The sequence below is a fragment of the Oncorhynchus gorbuscha genome, unplaced genomic scaffold (assembly GCF_021184085.1).
Source record: "Oncorhynchus gorbuscha isolate QuinsamMale2020 ecotype Even-year unplaced genomic scaffold, OgorEven_v1.0 Un_scaffold_15:::fragment_4:::debris, whole genome shotgun sequence".
Classification (NCBI taxonomy): domain Eukaryota; kingdom Metazoa; phylum Chordata; class Actinopteri; order Salmoniformes; family Salmonidae; genus Oncorhynchus; species Oncorhynchus gorbuscha.
Genome location: NW_025744755.1, coordinates 13,187 through 36,520, shown reverse-complemented (window position 1 = coordinate 36,520; position 23,334 = coordinate 13,187). Strand labels below are relative to the sequence as shown.

Genomic DNA, 23,334 nt, shown 5'->3' with positions numbered 1-23,334 from the left:
ATTAAATAAATTTTTTCCTGATCAATCTACTCAAAATAGCCCATAATGAATAAGCGAAAACAGATTTTTAGACATTTTTGCACATTTATAAAAAATAAAAAAACAGAAATACCTTATTTACATAAGTATTCAGACCCTTTGCTATGAGCCTCAAAATTGAGCTCAGGTGCATCCTGTTTTCATTGATCATCCTTGAGATGTTTCTACAAGTTGATTGCAGTCCACCTGTGGTAAATTCAATTGATTGGCCATGATTTGAAAAGGCACACACCTGTCTATATAAGGTCCCACAGCTGACAGTGCATATCAGAGCAAAAAACAAGCCATGAGGTCGAAGGAATTGTCCGTAGAGCTCCAAGACAGGATTGTATCGAGGCACAGATCTGGGCAAGGGGACCAAAACATTTCTGCAGCATTGAAGGTCCCCAAGAACACAATAGCCTCCATCATTAAATGGAAGAAGTTTGGAACTACCAAGACTCTTCTTAGAGCTGGCCGTCTGGCCAAACTGAATAAAAGGGGGAGAAGAGTGTTGGTCAGGGAAGTGACCAAGAACCAGATGGTCACTCTGACAGAGCTCCAGAGTTCCTCTGTGGAAATGGGAGAACATTCCAGAAGGACAACCATCTCTGCAGCACTCCACCAATAAGGCATTTATGGTAGAGGTGGCCAGACAGAAACCACTCCTCAGTAAAAGGCACATGACTGCCAGCTTGGAGTTTACCAAAAGGCACCTAAAAACTCTCAGACAATGAGAAACAAGATTCTCTGGTCTGATGAAACCAAGATTGAACTATTTGGCCTGAATGCCAAGTGTCATGTCTGGAGGAAACCTGGCACTATCCCTATGGTGAAGCATGGTGGCAGCATCTTGCTGTGGGGATGTTTTTCAGCAGCAGGGACTGCGAGACTAGTCAGGATCGAGGGAAAGATGAATGGAGCAAAATACAGAGATCCTTGATGAAAACCTACTCCAGAGCTCTCAGGACCTCAGACTGGGACGAAGGTTCACCTTCCAACAGGACAACGACCCTAAGCACACAGCCAAGACAATGCAGGAGTTGGTTCGGGACAGGTCTCAATGTCCGTGAGTGGGCCAGCCAGATCCTGGACTTGAACCCGATTGAACATCTCTGGAGAGACCTGAAAATAGCTGTGCAGCAATGCTCTCCATTTAACCTGACAGAGCTTGAAGAATGGGAGAAACTACCCAAATACTGGTGTGCCAAGCTTGTAGTGTCATACCCAAGAATACTCAAGGCTGTAATCACTGCCAAAGGTGCTTCAACAAAGTACTGTGTAAAGGTCCTGAATACTTATACAAATGTGATAGTTTTTTATTTTTAATACATTTGCAAACATTTCTAAAAAACTGTTTTTGGTTTGTTATTACGGGGTATTGTGTATAGATTATAGATTGATGAGCGGGGAAAAAACGATTTAATCAATTTTAGAATAAGGCTGTAACGTAACAAATGGTGAAAAAAAGTCAAGGGGTTTAAATACTTTCACAAATGCACTTAATAGTATGAATTTTGACAGCGGAAACGGAGCCTATCGAGCCTTGATGCACACTGCCCATATGCACATGGAACGAGAGTAGCCTAATGTGCTTTTGGTGCCTTTATACTTCATATTTAGGAACATAAAAACCATGTTTTTTTCCATTAAAAACCAAACATATCCTCCCCTCCTCTCAATTAAGTTTTTTCTTGTCTGCCCATTGTAATCGCGTTGTAGTCAAAACTGTTGATAAAAGGTTTGGCTCCTGAGACCGCTTGGAAATCAATCTTAATTATAAATTAAAATATAAAGCAGTGAGCTGACATTCCCTTTTTATTTATTCATTGCAGGCAGGCCCACATTATGTTAGCGTTTGGGACCTGCATAAAACCCCTTCCGTGATATAGGCTACGTGTCCACCCCCATCATGAAATAAGAGATGAGAACCTCCGGTGAATACCGATGAACATTGTATTTAGAAGTTATCTGTAACCTGTAAAAATAGCTTGTTTTCCCAAGCCCTCCCTTAGGTCTACTATAACGAAGGCTGGTTCAACAGCAATGCGTGATGATTTTATGATATCATTATATTTTAAATGTATTTATTTGTTGTTGTTTTCGTTTAATTTTAATTACAACCAATATTATTAGAATGATTCACCTTCCTGGTTTTATGCTTACCACGTCCGTGGCGTGCATGCAATGCAACTTCTGATGTGTGAATGTGATCAGATCTGTAAGATGGTTCCGACTATGTTCATAAAACATAGGCCTATTTGGGAGCAGACCCTATATCAGTGTGAATGCTATAGAAGCCATGCAATTACTTGGAACAATGTGGACTGGATTCAAGTTAACTATTTATCCAAGATAAGTCTACATTTTGTTATTTTGTTTCTGTAAGATATCTAACAAACTATGACAGACTAACATTGGAATTTGAGTCGATTCCATGGCAACATATAAAAGACCGTAAATACACAACTTGAAGCAACCACATATTTCGTCATGAAGCATGTTTTGATTGGCCAGTCTCGACACACGCACAACTTGTTTAGTCATCAAAACCCAGCCCTTTCGCACCCACGCCAACAAGTACGTTGAAAATTGTAATAGTGAAAATAGCTAAAATATTTCTGACACACCCCTGAACCTATAGAGCTAACGCCTGCGCTTAGAGTTACCATTGTGTTAGGTTTGTTAAAATAGAGCCCTCAAAGTGGGTCTTTTTTAGAAACCCAATCCGTAAGCTCGTGACATTGAGCATGTAACTCAGATGAGAGCGTATTGTGTACTAACACTGTGTGCAGTGCACATTTCACACATCAAATGCTGCAGATGTGAAGCCTGGGAGATAAATGTTACATGCTGTTTATGATCACTATGGCTGAGATTCACTGATTTCCAGATAGTGGTTTTAGAAGTTTGTTTGATTTTCACAGCAGTGTATCCTGGATGGAGGGAGTTGACACTTGATTTAGAAACTGATAATGCAATTCACTATCAAGTTATAACGTGTGATTTGGTTATAGTGAGAAAAATACATTCTGGGGCAAAACTAATCGTGTGTGTTAACTCCTCTGACTACATCAGAGGTTTGTCTTTGAGCTGATGCCACGGGTTTGACATGGATCTGTCGACATCTGTGCTAGTTTAAAAACATCAGAAAGCCCCCCTCAGACTTTCAGCATATCGACTTCAAATGAGCCTCAAGGTCAAGTGGAGGAATGTGAGGAATCATTTTATTATTCTGAGCCTGTATGCCACTGATCATGTTCGCTGATGGCAGTTACATAAGGAAACCTCCTCACAGTAACACACAGGCATTAGGTCTGCTCTGACTTTTTGGGGGGTCACTGACCTGACTTAAGGTTGAATTTGAAGGTTGCTGGTTCATACCCCTTGAGGAATACACAGCTGTTTAAATGGCCAGCTGTAAAAAGTGGCAGAAATTTAGAGTGCAGGTCAAATGCATAGGTTACCTTGAATAAAAGCTTGCTCTCTTGGTAAAGGCAGACATAAAATCACACCCTGGGGAAAATCCATAATTTCTGTCATTGAGCAGCACCCCGGAGGCATGAAAGTCTCAATAAATTCAGCAGTGATGCAAGCTGACAACTTGATCTTTTGATGCAGTCCAATGCTCCTCTTAATGTCTGACAGTACTTTGTCTAATTTCTCCAATTCAATTAAGAACTAGCACTTCATTATCATTCCGCGAACGCCTTGTTTGAAAAAGCCATTAGACACCTCAGAATGGGTTCTGACATTCCACATTGACAGATTCCTTAGGATTATGCAGCAATGAATATAAAGAACACTGTATAAAAGTGAAAAATAACATTCAACCTAAATACTACCATAATGATGTCTTTATAGCTTGAAATTATAGCTTCCATTCACATACTGTATGATCCTGTTTTGAACTATATGCACTGTAGAGCGATGGTGCACTGTAGAGCGATGGTGCAATAACACTAAAATGCTTCCTTGCTAAAATACACTGCTGCTGCAACAATGTCTTACGAAATGCTACTGTACTCAGTGAAATAAAAATCCACAACCACATATAAATGAGCTGCACTCTTTACTGAATCACTACTGATGCAAGTGCCACTTTGACTCTTGGTCCAAAATAGCAACTTCTTTGTTTTTATTCCCACATGACTTTGAAACTAATTATAGGGCCTATATTTCATTGACGTCCAAATATACTTTTGAGAGTCTGACATCTTCCCAGCAAAAGGGAGAAATGATTTCACTACAACCCTGTGACCCAAATAAGGCCAAAGTTCATATACAGAGGAGGGAAGCACAGTGAAAAATCCATCAGGCTGAAAATCCCCTCTGACTGCCAGTTGTGTGTAAAGTGTTGGGTATTATTAGAACAATACAAAGGAGCCTCCCGAGTGTGGCAGTGGTCTAAGGCACTGCATCGCTGTGCTAGAGGCAACACTACAGACCAGGGTGCTAGATGCGTCACATGGTCCAGCGTCATCCGGGTTAGGGGAGGGTTTGGCCGTGGGGGCTTTACTTTGCTCATCGTTCTAGCAACTCCTTGTGGTGGGCCGGGCGCCTGCAGGCTGACGTTGGTCGTCAGTTGAACAGTGATTCCTCCGACACATTGGTGTGGCTGGCTTCCAGGTTAAGCAGGCGGGTGTTAAGAAGTGTGGTTTGGCGGGTCATATTTTGGAGGACTGCATAACTCGACCTTTGCCGCCCGCGCCCGTTGGGGAGTTGCAGCGATTGAGAAAAGATCGAAATTGGGGAGGAAAAGGGGGCAAATAACATGGCTAACACAAAGGCTAACAAGGCTAACACAAGGCTAAAAAAAACAGGCTAACACAAAATGTTCAGAAAACCACAATTTCAGATGCCTCTAAATTGAAATCAAATAATATATTTACAAAATAATAGCAATTGTAACAGATGACAAAGTTTTAAAATCAGAACTATAAAAGGAATGATTTATTATTCCAAACTTGTTATGAATTTAAGGTTTTTCAAATGTATTTCACTACTATACATAAACTTTGCAGGATAGTCGTGTACACTCGAATATTGGTAAGGTATTTCAGAAAAAAGGATTTGTTAGTGAACAGTCCATGAAAAATATAATGCAACCACAGCACAAGATATCATTTTGTTGCTGAGAGCTATTCTACATTTAGCGAAGAACGTGGTTTGCTTATTCTCAGTAAACACTGGGTTTGTTGACACACAACACATGCACATAATGCCAAGCATGCAAACACGCGTTAGTACTTACTGTTCTTCCTTCTCACTAACCAGTGAAACAGAGACAGAAAGACAGTAAAATGGAGGAAGCAGGGCCGGCATTATGGGCGGGCTTTAAAGGGCCTGGCCTGCCCTACCATACTTCCTTGCCCATCCAAATAAAATATTGAAATATTGATCATATATTTGACTGAGACGTGCTCCGACAGAAAGACGCATCAATCTCAGATAAAGCATGTGAGCAAGCGGAACAGCGCCTCTCTGTCTCACTATGTGTACAGCATGTATCTGATGTTGTCTGGACAAAAAGAGTATGGCATGTCATACTATCTTTGTCCAGACAGTGTCAGATACATGGGTTACATATAGTGAGACAGAATATGCAGACGTAAACTTGTCGTCTGCTTTCCCGCCTTTGGGACAACCACTCCGATTGTTAGGGCGGAGACATGAGCACTTCGTCATTATATCCCGATCTCTGGTGTCAACCACTTGCGAATTGGAAAGGACTGTTGGCAGGTGCTGGCTTCCCCTAAAGTAAATTGATATTTCACCCAAATTATATAGTTACTCCTCTCTAAATAAAATACTTTACCAGAGAGCATGACTTAGCCACAAAGGATCATGAGCATATATATATTTTTAAATAGCTGTTGATTGTTTCAAATCGCAAGTATGTAGGCCTATGCCTATTTAATTAAGAAGTGTGGAATTTGGGCAGCGCACGTGGCAATAGGCCTAGCTGATTATTGAGTTGCGGGTGTCAGTGAAAAGCATCCAAATTAAGTGTGAAGATAATGTTTGTTGAGTATAATTTAAAATGTTGAGACAAGAAGAAGGGGAGGGGTGTGTGGCTAAGATACACTGTAAAAATAGAAAGTCTCAAAACACCATGATTGTGTAACGAAACCAGGAAAAGTAATGCACCTAAACTGAGATCTGGTGTTCGAATGTCAACCCAATGTAAGTGTTTTAATAGACAGAATACACTCAAATACCTAAAGTGGTTCTTCAACTTGAATATAGGTGTTTTTAAGAGAGTGTTGTGAAAACAATTTTAGGGTTTCAGTGCATGTAATAGGCATCATACAATCAATGGTTTAAAAATGCAAAAGGTTCATAATCTAAATATTTATTGATGATTAGGGCCTATGGATAAAAAAATTGCAGAATTCCACCTTTATTTTTTCAATGCTTTATTTAGACAGATTAGAAACAGGAGGAGCAGATTGTTGGACTTTTTTCCACTCAACCACACAGCAATAAATTATTATGGGGTGAATAGAAATGTACAAAAAACATCTACTTAATATTTGTTGTAAATGGTGTGTAATTCAAAATGTTTATACTTTGAATCTTTCACACAATGGTGTATGCATGTTTGAAGTAGTGTTTGAAGTAGTGAAGCACCGATATTACATTTTTGGCCAATACTGATATCCGATATTTTCCTTGCCAAAAACGAATTGTAACCGATATTACCATTTTTTGAGGCCTTTTAAGCATTCTAGTACAGTTAAGTAGTTAACACACACACATGTACGCAACGGTCTAAGGCACTGCATCTCAGTGCAAGAGACATCACTACAGTCCCTGGTTCGAATACAGGCTCTATCACATCCGGCCTTGATTTCGAGTCCCATAGGGCGGCGCAAAATTGGCCCAGCGTCGTCCGGGTTTGGCCGGGGTAGGCCGTCATTGTAAATAAGAATTTGTTCTTAACTGACTTGCCTAGTTAAATAAAGGTTACACACACACACACACACACACAAACACACACACACCACACAGACCCAAAAAGTATTTTGTTGGCATTTACATGTCCCCAGTACCAGTAAAACATAATCATAACCTATTTCTTTCAATAACTTGCTGTGCTGTTTCATTGTTCATTTCTTCAGTCATTTCATTCTCAACCAGGATTTCTATGGAACGCCGTTTGGGTCTTTGCATGTCAAAAAAGATACATGTCAAATAACATATTTGACGTGTCAAATATGCTTGTTAGCCAATCAGGATCTGAATCTGGATATAATAATTTAACGCTTTCATAAATGTTTTACATAGTTATTACACATTGACTACACTATCACCTGTATCTCATATGTCACAATGATTCATCGATACATATGCTATGATGTTGGTAAAGTTGTCTCGTGCACCTACAGTGCTGGTCATAAAAATAATTAATGGATGCAAACAGTGTTCTTCTTGGAAGTATGCTTGGGGTCATTGTCCATTTGGAAGACCCATTTGTGACCAAGCTTTAACTTCCTGACTGGTGTCTTGAAATGTTGCTTCAATATATCAACATAATTTCCCTTCCTCATGATGTCATCTATTTTGTGAAGTGCACCAGTCCTCCTGCAGCAAAGCACCCCCACAACATGATGCTGCCACCCGCGTGCTTTACGGTTGTGATGGTGTTCTTTGGCTTGCAAGCCTCCCCCTTTTTCCTCCAAACATAACGATGGTCATTGTGGACAAACAATTTTTGTTTAATCAGATCAGAGGACATTTCTCCAAAAAGTACAATCTTTGTCCCCATGTGCAGTTGCAAACCGTAGTCTGGCTTTTTAATGGCAGGTTTTGGAGCAGTGACTTCTTCCTTGCTGAGCGGCCTTTCAGGTTATGTCGATATAGGACTTGTTTTACTGTGGATATAGATACTTTTGTACCTGTTTCCTCCAGCATCTTCACAAGATCCTTTGCTGCTGTTCTGGGATTGATTTGCACTTTTCGCACCAAAGTATGTTCATCTCTAGGAGACAGAATGCGTCTCCTTCCTGAGCGGTATGGCGGCTGCATGGTCCCATGGTGTTTCTACTTCCGTACTATTGTTTGTACAGATGAACGTGGTACTTTCAGGTCTTTGGAAATTGCTCCCAAGGATGAAACAGACTTGTGGAGGTCTACAATTTTGTTTCTGAGGTCTTGGCTGATTTCTTTAGATTTTCCCATGATGTCAAGCAAAGAGGCACTTAGTTTGAAGGTAGGCCTTGAAATACATCCACAGGTACACCTCAAATTGACTCAAATGATGTCAATTAGCCTATCAGAAGCTTCTAATGCCATGAAATAATTTTCTGGAATTTTCCAAGCTGTTTGAAGGCACAGAACTTAGTGTATGTAAACTTCTGACCCACTGGAATTGTGATACAGTGAATTATATGTGAAATAATCTGTCTATAAACAATTGTTGGAAAAATTACTTGTGTCATGCACAAAGTAGAAGTCCTAACCGACTTGCCAAAACTATTTGTGGAGTGGTTGAAAAATGAGTTTTAATGACTCCAACCTAAGTGTATGTAAACTTCCGACTTCAACTGTAGGTATGCACGTCAGCTTTGACATCGGTTTTGCACATTTGGCGTTAAACTAGATAAGTTCACTGATATATCATGCATCCCTAGTTTGAAGAAATATAAATTATATTTCTATATTAGTATTAAGCTTGTTGTGTGAGCTGATCATGATGAATGGATATCCAAACCGTCAGGCAAATTGACATTCAATTAATTTTACCCACTCAAACACACAGCCAGACTGTAAGAAATTAGTGAGTGTTGCAACTGAGGACAGACAGTTTTTACTTGCTACGCACTTCAACACTCGGCGGTCCCATTCTGTGAGCTTGTGTGGCCTACCATTTCACAGCTGAGCCGTTGTTGCTCCTAGACATTTCCACTTCACAATAACAGCATTTGCAGTTGACCAGGGCAGCTCTAGCAGGGCCGAAATTTGACGAACTGACTTGTTGGAAAGGTGTCATCCTATGACGGTGCCACATTGAAAGTCACTGAGCTCTTCAGTAAGGAATTCTACTGCCAATGTTTGTCTATGGAGATTGTGTGTTAAATAGTATACACCTGTCAGCAACGATGTGGTTGAAATCCACAAATTTAAAGGGGTGTCCACATACTTTTGTATATATAGTGTGTATTTATATGTTAGTATGTTAGTATTAAGCTTGTTGTGCCATGAGGTGTAATGGATCATGATGAACGGCTAACCAAACCATCATTTAATGAGGACAGAACCCATTCCCACATTCATTTACATTTACATTTAAGTCATTTAGCAGACGCTCTTATCCAGAGCGACTTACAAATTGGTGCATTCACCTTATGACATCCAGTGGAACAACCACTTTACAATAGTGCATCTAAATATTTTAAGGGGGGTGAGAAGGATTACTTTATCCTATCCTAGGTATTCCTTAAAGAGGTGGGGTTTCAGGTGTCTCCGGAAGGTGGTGATTGACTCCGCTGTTTTGGCGTCGTGAGGGAGTTTGTTCCACCATTGGGGAGCCAGAGCAGCGAACAGTTTTGACTGAGCTGAGCGGGAACTGTACTTCCTCAGTGGTAGGGAGGCGAGCAGGCCAGAGGTGGATGAACGCAGTGCCCTTATTTGGGTGTAGGGCCTGATCAGAGCCTGGAGGTACTGAGGTGCTGTTCCCCTCACTAACCCTAACCCTAACCCTAACCCTAACCCTAACCCTAACCCTAACCCCTAACCCTAACCCTAACCCTAACCCTAACCCTAACCCTAACCCTAACCCTAACCCTAACCCTAACCCTAATTCATGATTGTTAATTCTTGCAGTTCAATCTCCAGTTAGTGCTGGTTGTTTGAGCACAATGCTTTACAATGCCTGCCAAAATGGTATAAAATGGCAAATGATCAAATACATAAAACAATGTTAAACATAAAGACAGGACTCTAAACACCAAAATAGTGTTTTAAAAATGTCTGTGCTCCCAGTCCCTGGCAAGGTGTTGCACAACACTTGATAAAGTGGTAAACAACACACCGTGTCATGTTTCAAAACATCTCAGGATGATGTGATTAAATACTCTAGCTAAGTTAAGGTTGTGTCCTTCAGGTTGGTGGCAACTCAACTGCCACTAGTATTGGTGTTAGAAAGTACTTCATTCTAAGTGTAAGGCTTGTCGCTCTCCAGAATGCATGCACTCAGCTCTCCAGAATGCATTCAGTGGTCTCCCGCCAATTCATGTGCATTTATTGTTTCATTGTGTGCATTTGATTGTTTATTTTGATAAATTCCCCATTACATACGTATGTCACCAGTAGGTCTTTAATGGCTGTCATTTATTTATTTTAATGCAACTGTGCAAATACATACAGTACCATCCAGTTTGGACACACCTACTCATTCCATGGTTTTTCTTTATTTGTACTATTTTCTACATTGTAGAATAATAGTAAAGACATCAAAACGATGAAATAACACATATGGAATCAAGTAGTCAAGTAGTCAAAAAGTGTTAAACAAATCAAAATATATTTGAGATTCTTCAAATTAGCCACCCTTTTTGCCTTGATGACAGCTTTGTACACTCTTGGCATTCTTTCAACCAGCTTGATGAGGTAGTCACCTGAAATGCATTTCAATTAACAGGTGTTCTTCGTTAAAAGTTCATTTGTGGAATTTCTTTCCTTCTTTATGTGTTTAAGCCAATCAGTTGTGTTGTGACAAGGTAGGGGTGGTATACAGAAGATAGCCCTATTTGACCAAGTCAACATTATGGCAAGAAGAGCTCAAGTAAAGGCATTTAAAAGTGTCCCATACTGTTTTTATTTGTTGCTTTAGACCTTTGTATTTGACTTACACTGAACAAAAATATAAATCGATACATTCAACAATTTCAAAGATTTTACTGAGTTACACTTCATGTAAGTAAATCAGTCAATTGAAATTAATGAGGCCCTTATCTATGGATTTCAAATGACTGGGAGTACAGATATGCTATTGTTGGTCACTGATACTTTAAAAAGGTAGGGCATGGATCAGAAAACCAGTCAGTATCTAGTGTGATCACCATTTGCCTCATGCAGCGCGACACATCTCCTTCGCATAGAGTTGATCCGGCTGTTGATTGTGGCTTAAGGAATGTTGCCCCACTCCTCTTCAATGGGTGTGCGAAGTTGCTGGATATTGTAGGGAACTGTAACACGCCAGAGCATTCCAAATATGCTCAATGGGTGACATGTCTGGTGAGTATGCAGGCCTGGGACTGGGACAGTTTAAGCTTTCAGGAATTGTGTGCAGATCTTTGCAACATGAGGTTGTGCATTATCATGCTGAAACTTGAGGTGATGTTGGCGGATGAATGGCACAAAAATGGGCCTCAGGATCTCATCATGGCATCTCTGTGCAATCAAATTGCCATCGCTAAAATGCAATTGTGTTCGTTGACCATAGCTTAGGCCTACCCATAACATAACCCCACCGCCACCATGGGGCACTCTGTACACAACATTGACATCAGGAAACCACTTGCCCACATGACACCATACACACTGTTGGCTATCTGCCTGGTACAGTTGATGACTCCCGGTACAAACCGGGAGTCATCCATAAAGAGCACACCTTCTCCAGCGGCCATCTAAGGTAAGCATTTGCCCACTGAAGTCGGTTACTGTCACATCTGCTCCAGCTCTTCCCTGGCGCTTCAGGGTGCCAGGTTGCCCTGCATCACGCACTCCTGCCATCCATCACGCACACCTGCCTTCTGTCACGCATATCAGCATTATTGGACTCACCTGGACTCACTTATCACCTGTTATTACCTCCCCTATATTTGTCACCAGCTCTGTTCCCCGCTTCTGCATTGATTGTTTTTTGTCTTTTTTTTCTGTTTGCTGACGCTGTTCCTGTCTCACTCCATGTCCGTTATTTATTAAATGTTTGACTCCCCGTACCTGCTTCGTCTCTCCAGCGTCAACTCATGTGACAGTTACGACACCAAACTGCAGTCAGGTCAAGACCTTGGTGAGGACGACGAGCACGCAGATGAGCTTCCCTGAGACAGTATCTAGCAGTTTGTGCAGAAATTCTTTGGTTGTGCAAACCCACAGTTTCATCAGCTGTCCGGGAGGCTGGTCTCAGACGATCCCGTAGGTGAAAAAGCCGGATGTGGAAGTCCTCGGCTGGCGTGGTTATACGTGGTGTGTGGTTGTGAGGCCGGTTGGATGTCTTGTCAAATTCGCTAAAATTAAGTTGGAGGCGACTTATGGAAGAGAAATTAACATTCAATTCACTGGAAACAGCTCTGGTGGACATTCCTGCAGTCAGAATGCCAATTGCACACTCCCTCAAAACTTGAAACACCTGTGGCATTGTGTCGTGTGACAAAACTGCACATTTTAGAGTGGCCTTTTATTGTCCAAATTTGTGCCCAGAATTTGAGAGCAATAAGGTTTTTGTGGACAATTTATGGGATCTTTTATTTCAGGCCATGAAATATGGGACCAACACTTTACATTTTTGTTCAGTGTAGTTGACGATCTTAGTTATAGGCCTACTGCTGTGTTAACCTATAAGCTATGTTTGAGCTCCATGCGCTCATTTCTTTAGTCAACAATGGATCCCGGGGTATCAATGTGTCTATATGACAGAGGCTGGTGTTCTCGCATTAGTTGAATTTTAACTTTTAGATTTGTATAATTTTAATTCAGACTTTTTATGATTAACCATGTGATAATTTTCAGAATCCAAAACTTTGTTATGCAAATTAAAATCCTAACTGCCACGCAGATCGGTAGAAATGGTAGGATAAATTGTAAGCTTGTGCGCCGCCTATGGTCTTTACTATAACAAGCACGTGCACACACAAGAGTTCCCTTGAAAAAAACGTGCTCCTTATGGATATCGGATGCCCATCCAATTGATTTGTTCTCACACCGGTCCTGGGAGGTGGTTTGAAGAAAGATGACTGGCATACTATTTTCCTCCTCATTTCCATGATCTTTTAGTGAACACCCATTATTCATGATTTCTGTAACCCAACTAAATATGACAGATTATGAAGCGAACCAAGCACATGTACAACTTTACAGCCAATATGCTTCTAACAAACAAAAATACTTAACAAATAACAACACATAACAAAATCCCTACTGGCAGCAAACTTTCTGATTGTGTATGTTTTTCCTGCTGGGTAGCTCCACTGTTGTGACATTTTCACAGTCACTGAGCCTGATGTGTTTGAAAGGGGGCTCTAACAGAGGGCAGCTCAGTACTCCTGACACATGTCAGACCATGATATTACACGTACTGTAGGATTAAACAGACTTCTACAAATGAGCTAAACCCCCCGTGAACAACAGCCTAAGGTGTGACCCACCCAACCTAAAGGTCTATAACCTAATGTTTATACACGTCTTTCTCTCTCTCCCATATGTAGGATGCTTTTTTATCTTAATTAAAAAATGTCACACAGTGAGGGTAACACAGTGTGGGGGTGATATGGGGGTAGCATTGATCTTCACTCATCCTCTGGCATTATGCTATTCCCCAGCCAACCTCCTAATTTCCTATACAAATTGTGTAGCAGCCCTTTCCTGCAGTCAAATACCAAATTGCCCTCATGGGTGGAATGTTATTAATATTTTTCATAATTAATACACCTTTTTTTTCCACTGACGAAAATCCGGTGTTTCTATGTCAAATGGTTGTTATATTTCAGTCTTATGTGATGTACATAAAGTGTGATATCGGGATGCAAACTCAAAATGTAATACATTCCAACTCTATATCAGACATGGTACAGGTGTACTTTTTTAAGCCCATCACCATACTGTATACTGTATGTTTCAAAGTAGATTTATTTAAGACTACTTTCTAAATGTAATCCATTACAATTACTAGTTACCTGTTCAAAATTGTAATCGTTAACATAACTTTTGGATTACCCAAACTCAGTACGCAATCTGATTACTTTCAGTTCGTTTTAGATTACTTTCCCCTTAAGATGCATTAGAGGAAGACAAAAACAAATATTACCAAGTGAACGATATCTATTGCAGGATAAATCAATGATAGAGTTTACATAGATCACCATAAATGGATGGTGCATTTTACTACATGTGTTGGTTATGTAGGCTTCTTCTAACCTCTTGCTGCCACTTCAAATAATACAATTAGGCTTCATCTTTACATTAAAAACAAAACTCTGTCAGATTTCCAGTCATTCCAATGAATTAAATACTCCTTGATCTTCAAGAGTAGGACTTGGAAATATACAGTAGATTAGCCAAATTTATTTACCTGTGCATAACCCAAAAAGTAAGGAATTGTTTTCCTACTCTGTTTATGTTGTTGTAATGGAGGACTTATTGGGCTTATTGCTTTGAGTTGAAAAATAAATTATCCTCTCATGGAATGGTAAGATCTGAGCACTGCCGAAAAGTGCTATTTGCATGTGAAAAATGTATACCATATGCTGTTTACGTTTTATGGTGACACTTTGATATCTCGATCATTTGCAGCTGTTAAGTCTATCAAAAAGTATGCGAGTTTGAGCATGTGTACCATTTGGCCTATGGACATTTGTTTTTGAATCAGTATGAATTATATTGAACAATAAAAGCCCCACTCGTGGTCTTCTTAGGAACTCCCGTAATATGCAGCTGTTGCAAAAGCGCATTTTTTACTGGCTGTCCACTGGTATCAAAAAACAATGATTGATAAGCAGCTTACATTTCAATGAAACCATTATTGGGTTAAAATACACAAACATTTGTGAACATCTATCCACAACGACCACAATCCTTAAGGGGCAAATAGCTAAATGAAAGAGTAGCAGTGTGATTAACATCAATGCTCTATGTAGATATCAATAACAAGTTATATTTGTATCACCCGTAGGCTACACCAGCAGTCATTACCATTGGAAGACATAGCTTGGACTGTAGCCTACAAAAAATCCTATTGCTGCTCTTTCCCACGATCCATCCAACCCATTTGGCGTGTCATCATTGGTCTCTGACGTGGTCAGACTCGATCAGGCAGAACAAACTTAAACTTGCGCCTTTTTTCAATGCTAATTTGAATATCATTGAGACAACAGAAAGGTATCAAATCATTTTTTCACAAACATCCTTTCTGAAGTTAAAAGTCAATTCTAGAAGTAATGTGGTTTTTCAATTGTCTCTGTAATCTTATTAAAATATTTTTGCTGGTAACGTAACAGATTACAGTTACAGTTTTTTTGTAATCAGTTTAATGGAACGTATTACTACCCAAACCTGCTCACATGGGAGGTTGAGTAATCATTATCTTTTTAACAGAACCCGGGCATCTTTGCATTCCTACAGTCTTCGTAACATATAGAGTTTTGAGTTGGGACTATTTCCTCATTGTCTCACGTCACCTAGCGTGACGTCCGCCTGCACTGATTTGTCTGATAATTCGGGATAGTTTCAAATTATTTTGGCTACAATATGCTGTCCTAACATTTTAAAATGTTACCTAGGTGACATTGTCCACTGAACCACCTTTCATCCTCAAAAGAGTCAGAGTTAATTTGACAAATTCTGAACCTAGTATTGACTTTTTTTATGAGCAAGTATTCACTACCTAATTCTACGTCTAGCTAAGGTGTTTTGTGGTGGTAGAATCAGTATTTATGAAATCAGTGGTGTCAAGTACTTAATTAAGTAAACATACTTCATAGTACTACTTAAGTAGTTTTTCGGGGGTATCTGTACTTTTCTTGACAACTTTATTTTACTTCACTACATTCCAAAAGAAAATAATGTACTTTTTACTCCATACATTTTCCCAAAATTACTCGTTACATTTTTAATGTTTCGCAAGACATGAAAATGTTCCAATTCAAGCACTTATCAAGAGAACATTCCCGGTCATCCCTACTGCCTATGAGCTGACAGACTCACTAAACACAAACTATTTGTTTGTAAATTATGTCTAAGCTTTGGAGTGTGCCCCTGGCTATCTAAAAAATAAAATAAAATAAATGAAATTATCTGTACCGTTCCTTTTACTTTTGATACTTAAGTATATTTAAAACCAAATACTTTTAGACTTTTAATAGTATTTTACTGGGTGACTTTTACTTGAGTCATTTTCTATTAGGGTATTTTTTACCTAAGTATGAACACTTAGTACTTTTCCATTACTGTGTGAAATTTGAAATGAAAATTTGCTACCTAATGGGTTAGCTAGCTAGTGTGTCTGCTTGCTGGCTGAACCAGTCTCAAATAAATCCATATGAAACGAAAGGCAGGGATGCTAACAACGCCAGTTGACACACTCAATGCCGAATACTCCCTCTAGCTAGCTAGTGTAGTGAAATTCTAGCTAATGCACAAACTAGTTTTCATGATATCTTCTCTGCTGTGATTACTGCACAGCAGACTGCTCTCTGCGACGTTATCGCGTTGGCCAATTGTTACAAAGTAGCGAGGCACAGTGCCAGCTGTCAGAGTCAGATACATGCTGATTTCTGAGAACAGTCCCATAACTTTGGTGCCGTACAACTTCATCAACAAGCTGGCAAACTAGTGTTAGGCGGATGGGCAAAATCTTGATTTTTAGAAATGAGTTCAACGTCTTACAAGACAGATCGGTTGAGGAATGAGCATCATGTAGGAGTGACGCCATCTGATGTGAGAAAATGACTATTTCCTCTCATCTAAGAGGTTTGCTATTACTGCAGGTGTTCAGAAATGTGAAATATAGTATGACAAGTAGCCTACTGTAGTATGCTAGTAAGTGACAGTGGTAGTGAAATAATGTGATGGCTTGTTATCCTTTCAGAGCTGAATACTGTAATGAGATGGCTTCAGATTGCCTGTGTTTATGTGAGCTAAGGAGTAGCACAATGCCATGCTCTTATCATGGAAATGACAAATTCAACTAATCTCATTTGAATAACAATACAAATAAATGCAATAGCCATTTTCAAATGCTCAAATTTCAATATGCGACTACCGACACAACACCCTCTATCCTTTTTTTTGTTGCAAGAATTTGTAAATTAAATTCTGCCACCATCCTGTTTAAGTCACAAGTCACAATTGATTTTACATTGCATTTTTTTCTGGGAAATATAATTACATGAGAAAATGATTGCTATACCCAACAAACATTGACTGTTGAACATTAAAAACCTATTATCAAAGGGAACAATTTGCCAGATATATAGTGGAGGGCAAATCTAGCCATATATTTGTGAAGATGAAGACCAAACGGCAGGTAGTAATTATCAATCATCATCAAGATCCTGTCTGGACCGCAGTACCCATGGCAACAGGCCCACATCGCAGCATGTATGTTTACAGGAAATTGAACAGTCCTTTTTCAGTTCAGCCTCTCGCTTCCCTACCTCACAGGTGAACACAGCATTTAACTGCCAGCATTTAACTACATTGCCCTTAAGTGGGCATACACACTTCCATTATGTCCACTACTATTCCATCTGGTTGGCTTAACCACAGAGCCAAACGTTAACAGCCCTGCAAGCTAATGATGCAGCTGAAGACACAAATCCGTAATATCTCAATGTTGTTTAATAAGGACACAGAGGTTTAAGTTCCCGAGCAAAGTTCAAGGCTCTTTTTTGTTGTTTATGTCTCTGTTCCTCAGTTTGTAGTTGTACATATACTAAATGCCTTAGTGCAGAACTACATTCCATGTCATAAAGGCTCAAACTAGCTTAGATTGAAAAGTGTCTACTGTATGTCATTTTAAAAGGGTTGTGTGAAGAGAATATTTTTGTCACATCTTACCCAACAACCATCTGATACTTTACTTATACTGAATAACCATGCTCGTTCATCCTTCTGGAATTAATATTCAATTTTCTTAAAACAAGATCTGCTAATTAACATGATTAGCAAATAAACCAAAAGCAATTTGAGCTAAAATTGGCAGGAGTGCGGATGAATTTGCCTTGTTTATTATTGCTGTCATTTTCCACTGCAGCTTTATTTATGCAGTGTTGTGTATGCCCCCCTTGGGAGGGAACATTACTCTTTCATCATATCAAATGAAGTGAAACGGAGTTATTCCAGGAAGAGCCAATTAAACTGTTCAAACACGTTTATTATGAAATCATTCTCATTGGATAGAGTGCGTTTGAGGGTGTGAATGTGTATGCTTTATGCTGTGCAAACTCAAAGTTGTAGTGCTTGAGTGTACACTAATGTACACTAATATAAAGGTACACTCAAGCATTGAATTCCCCCTATACCATTCCCACATGTACAGTGCAATACATTTAACTTAAACCGAGAGATTAACAAGTTGTCTTTACTCTTTCAGAATCAAATCAAAATGTAACTTAAGCACATCTAAATCTCTCCCTCTCTGTCTTCCATTCTTTTTGTCCACTTTCCTCTTCATGTGACACACTCATGCCCTTTGCAGTGTGTCATTGGGACTCATTAACACAGATCATTCTCTGAACTCTGCCAGCTTAAACCAAAACAAGGCTGACAAGCAGAGTAAGGAATGCACTGAACTCTGACCTCAATCTTGATAACATCACCCTACTCCATTTAGATCCAGTTACAGTGTGTGATTTTAACATACATAGGTTTTGCCCCCACACCACCATCATACATCTCATCTGCCCTATCCCATTAGAAAATATATGTAACTAAAAATATGAAAACAGATACATTAATAGTGTCATGATCTAAAAATACATATATGTAGAGTTTACATGTTGGAGAGTTTACCATGTCCAGTTTCAGATTTGCCTAGTGCCTTTGAGTTGGCAGTGTCGCTTAATGGCTTTTGTTTAAAGAAAAAAAACCTTTTAAGGATGAAAGTCAAGCATACAACACACAGAGGGGCTGTCCCAAATATGGCATGTCTTTCCATGAGCGCGAATGTAAAACAGACAAAATTACGTAATGTGGGATTTGCTAAAAATGGGCTAACCTTCAAACGTTTCCAGATTATTGCTATTGACAGAGTGAAACAAAAACTAAATGGGTCTGGGGTTTTAAATAACCAAACAATCTGTTTCATATATAACTACCGAGCAGTGAAGGAGCTCAAGACTTATGCTATTCATTACCGGAAGGGAGAAATCACAGCGACCTATAAATAAATGAATGCACGGATAAACGCACCCATACATCAATAAACCATATTTATTCTCATGGATTACGCTCTGGTTACATTTGATGGGATTGAGTTAACCAAAGAGCTATCGTTATGACTTTGTCATGTAAAATCTTCCAGCATGGTGATTATAAATAATCATATTCATTTCAAATAGGTCAGGTTATGCTTTTCCACTATACCTATTGTCTGGTTGTAGGGCAATTTATTCTTCTGAGAAATAGTGAGATATTTCCTCGATGACTAACACAGAGGCCTTCCTCCATTGTACTGTAATGAGGATGTGAGAGATTAGTGTAAGTAAGAATCATGCTATTTACGATACTCATAAACTATGTTCAAAAAGACCAACATGCCCCTACCTGCAAATATGAGGAGCAAAAGAGTCCCCTCACAACATACTTAAACTTCAAGGGTGTATAATATCATCACTCATGACTCATGGATCTGACTCCAGGCTTCAGCATTCTACTCCTCAACCTCTATAAGTTGTGTTGTGTAGGAATTAAGCCACATCAAGAGCCTGTGAAAGTCTTCTCCCTCCTCGCTCTGTCCAGATAAATGATACCTCTCCGGGCTTTTTTCTGTACAGACTAAAATGACTATAATAATGTGCATCTGGGCAGCTTGTCCTGTATGTTTCTAATTAGGATGAAAAATAAGGGATATTATGCTTCACCACACAGTCATGCTAATTCAGTAGACTGAAAATGCTTTTAGTTCAATACCAATGTGAGATTCTTGCTAACATCTTGTGGAAAAACTCAGTGTATATGAGAAAATAAAAGCTATATGATTACCCAAATACATTAAAACAGTGCCAGCTTTATAACCTGATCTTAGCTTTGAAAAAAGATTTCAGAGCAGAAATTATTCCAATCTATATGGGAGAGCACATGTTAACAGTTTAGCAGGATAAAAATGGGCCTGTCTTAGGCAATCTCCAGCTTTACTGGGATTCAGTGGAGGGGAGTGACACAGGCACACAAAGGAAATCATTCCTTTATCAGTGTGTTTACATTCTGGCCTCATACTGGCCATGCTACAGTGCTTTTACAGGAACATTAACACAGTTTACACTCCAGAGCAAGTGTCCTTCATTTCACAATACGTTAAAAATAGAATCTCTTTAGGATCTATGCATCTGTTAAGCATTAATATCCAGCAATAAATCCCCCCCCCCACCCCCGGGGATTACTAAAATAATTCAGATGGATTCCAGAAAATGCTCCTCTTTAATGAACATTAAAAGAAATATGAGTGGAAACATCTCAAACAGGCAAACAATAAAAACCATTTTTGCATAAATAGATATCGATTCTATTTCCTTTCCAGACATAGCAGCTAGAATAAAATACTAAATGAAGGAACGCGCCTGTAGTTTCACCTCAAACATGAGTGCCTCATCAGCTTTCAAAACACTGTTTGTTTAAGCAACGGGTATTATGTTTCTCAGAGATGGGGGCAGGGAGGGTAAGCAACATTATTACTTTGTTGCAGGAAAAGAAGAATGACATATCTAAAAATATTCTGAAAGCATGTTGCCAGGCAGGTAATTATACCAATGTTCAGGATAGCATGTTCTCTCACAGCATATTCCAACCACATAATTGCAATTCTAGTATGATTGCCAAAGAGCAAAGGTCATCATACTACCTCTATCTCTCAGTGGAACTGCCTTGGAACACTAATATTACTTCAAACTTTTCTTCCTAGATTATGTTATGTAATTCATCATTTTTGTTCTCACAGAAAATGTGAGAATAATATGTGATAGTCACATTGTCAATACCCTCTCCGCAGTTTGGTAGAAATTAGGTTACATGAATATGGAAATAGGAAGAAAGTTGTCTGATATCATGTCAAGTTGCCTTGCTATTACTAGGGCCTTGAGTAACCAAACCATAATAAACCCTCATGTTTATATAAATGACAGTGTCACTTCTCTAAATAGCAGAATTGTAATTATCAGCAGTGTTCCAGTAATTCTGCAGTGAAACAAATGACATTATGTCCACACACCCTGAGGTGGCTGTTTGTCAACAGAACGTCTGTTAAAGGGGCAACCCTAGAAAAAGATTTGGCCAATGATAAAGGTCAGGATTAGCATTGGAAAAGCATAAATACAATCGTTTATGGTCACTTCTAGCTTTAACAACGGCCCATTATTCACTGCCCCTGGCACTTGACCTAATAAAAATCTGGATTAAACATGGGTGAATTTAATGTTTCCTAACATGAATAAAACACACATTAATGTGGCAGATTGAGAGAACTGGTGTTTACATAAAGGAATTTGAGTCAAAGTGTGATAAAGGCTTGTGCCTGAATACGGTGTAACACTAACAGGCGCTGGAACTATGAGCCAGTAGTATGAGCACTGGCACTATGAGCCAGTAGTACGAGCACTGGCACTATGAACCAGTAGTACGAGCACTGGCACTATGAGCCAGTAGTATGAGCACTGGCACTATGAGCCAGTAGTACGAGCACTGGCACTATGAACCAGTAGTACGAGCACTGGCACTATGAGCCAGTAGTACGAGCACTGGCACTATGAGCCAGTAGTACGAGCACTGGCACTATGAGCCAGTAGTACGATCACTGGCACTATGAGCCAGTAGTACGAGCACTGGCACTATGAGCCAGTAGTATGAGCACTGGCACTATGAGCCAGTAGTACGAGCACTGGCACTATGAGCCAGTAGTATGAGCACTGGCACTATGAGCCAGTAGTATAAGCACTGGCACTATGAGCCTGTAGTACGAGCGCTGGCACTATGAGCCAGTAGTATGAGCGCTGGCACTATGAGCCAGTAGTATAAGCACTGGCACTATGAGCCAGTAGTATGAGGGCTGACACTATGAGCCTGTAGTATGAGGGCTGACACTATGAGCCAATAGTATGAGGGCTGACACTATGAGCCAGTAGTATGAGGGCTGACACTATGAGCCAGTAGTATGAGCACTGGCACTGTGAGCCAGTAGTATGAACACTGGCACTATGAGCCAATAGTATGAGGGCTGACACTATGAGCCAATAGTATGAGGGCTGACACTATGAGCCAGTAGTATGAGCACTGGCACTATGAGCCAATAGTACGAGCAGCAGCAGGATGTGAGCATGCTATTCATATATTATTTTCCGAGGCATAAAACAGTTTCCCTTCACCTCCTCGCTTCTCTTTTAAAATTAAATTACCCACACTGACAATCTCTCCAAAAATGTTGACCTGTTCCACAATTACTATGAGTTAAGCTATACAACAGTGATCTTTGTGGAAACGCACAAAGTTAAAGAAAGACTATGTTAAGGGCCGATGATACTCAGTCTGGTGTGTTTTGAAGGGTTGGGGTCAGTTCAATTTCAATTCAGTCAATTTAGGAAGTGAATTGAATCATCTCAGGTCCATAGGGCATTTTGAAATTATGAATTGAATTTCAATTCATCCCCTGAAGTGACTTGAATCAAAGTAGAAGTGACCCCACCCTGGGTGGTGTTTAGTCGGCGCAAAATTGGAGAAAACCTTTTGAAACTGAGCAGTTACTGAGCAGAAACTGAACAGTTACTACCTGCACCCTAGCGCTTTGGGATTTACCGAACTCTTCGCAGACACTCTCATTCTGCAGCAGGGTGGGGTGTTCGAAGGTGTCCCTGCAGTAGAGGATGCGTGTGGTGTCGTGTTGGGAGGCGATGCCGCCCAAAGCCAGCACGGTGTGGTCCGTCAGCAGGGCAGACGGCTGCTCTCTGAGCCGGGCCAGGACCGAGCGGTAACGACAGTACTGGGGGTAGCTCATCACCAGCACTTTCTTGCTGTCATCATCCTGGCCTGGAACAAAACAAATGTAGAAACAAACAGTTAGCCATAGTTTCAAACAAATATAGTTTAAACCCACAGACACGCTGATAATGACACATTTCACTTGGATAGGTGAATGAATAATACTTTATGTATGGCGTAAACTGATAATAGCAGAGGCAAAGGGAAAGCAAATGTCAAGGCAACAGAGATTTTCACATCTAGATTGACAGGTTTTAACAAGCATCATATAGGTAAATTCAAGCAGCAGTTCTCCCAGGATCGTTCATTTTAGGAAAACAAGCATGTAAGAAATGCCCCTTAAGGCAGTCTTGTCATTCAGAAACAGGAAGTTTATGTAGAAAATGTTGTAACCTTCTTAGAGAAACC

The 23,334-nt window shown here is 39.9% G+C and overlaps 1 protein-coding gene across 1 annotated transcript in view; it reads right to left on the bottom strand.

The window, feature by feature from the left end:
* LOC124017092 (AT-rich interactive domain-containing protein 5B-like) overlaps positions 1–22,974 on the bottom strand; it is a gene marked incomplete at its 5' end in the record, with an annotated part of 49,533 nt that extends 26,559 nt beyond the window's left edge. The window contains one exon of the mRNA XM_046332482.1: positions 22,744–22,974. Coding sequence (XP_046188438.1) covers positions 22,744–22,974 — 231 coding nt within the window. The remainder of the gene's footprint in view (positions 1–22,743) is intronic.
* Between the last annotated feature and the right edge of the window lie 360 nt (positions 22,975–23,334).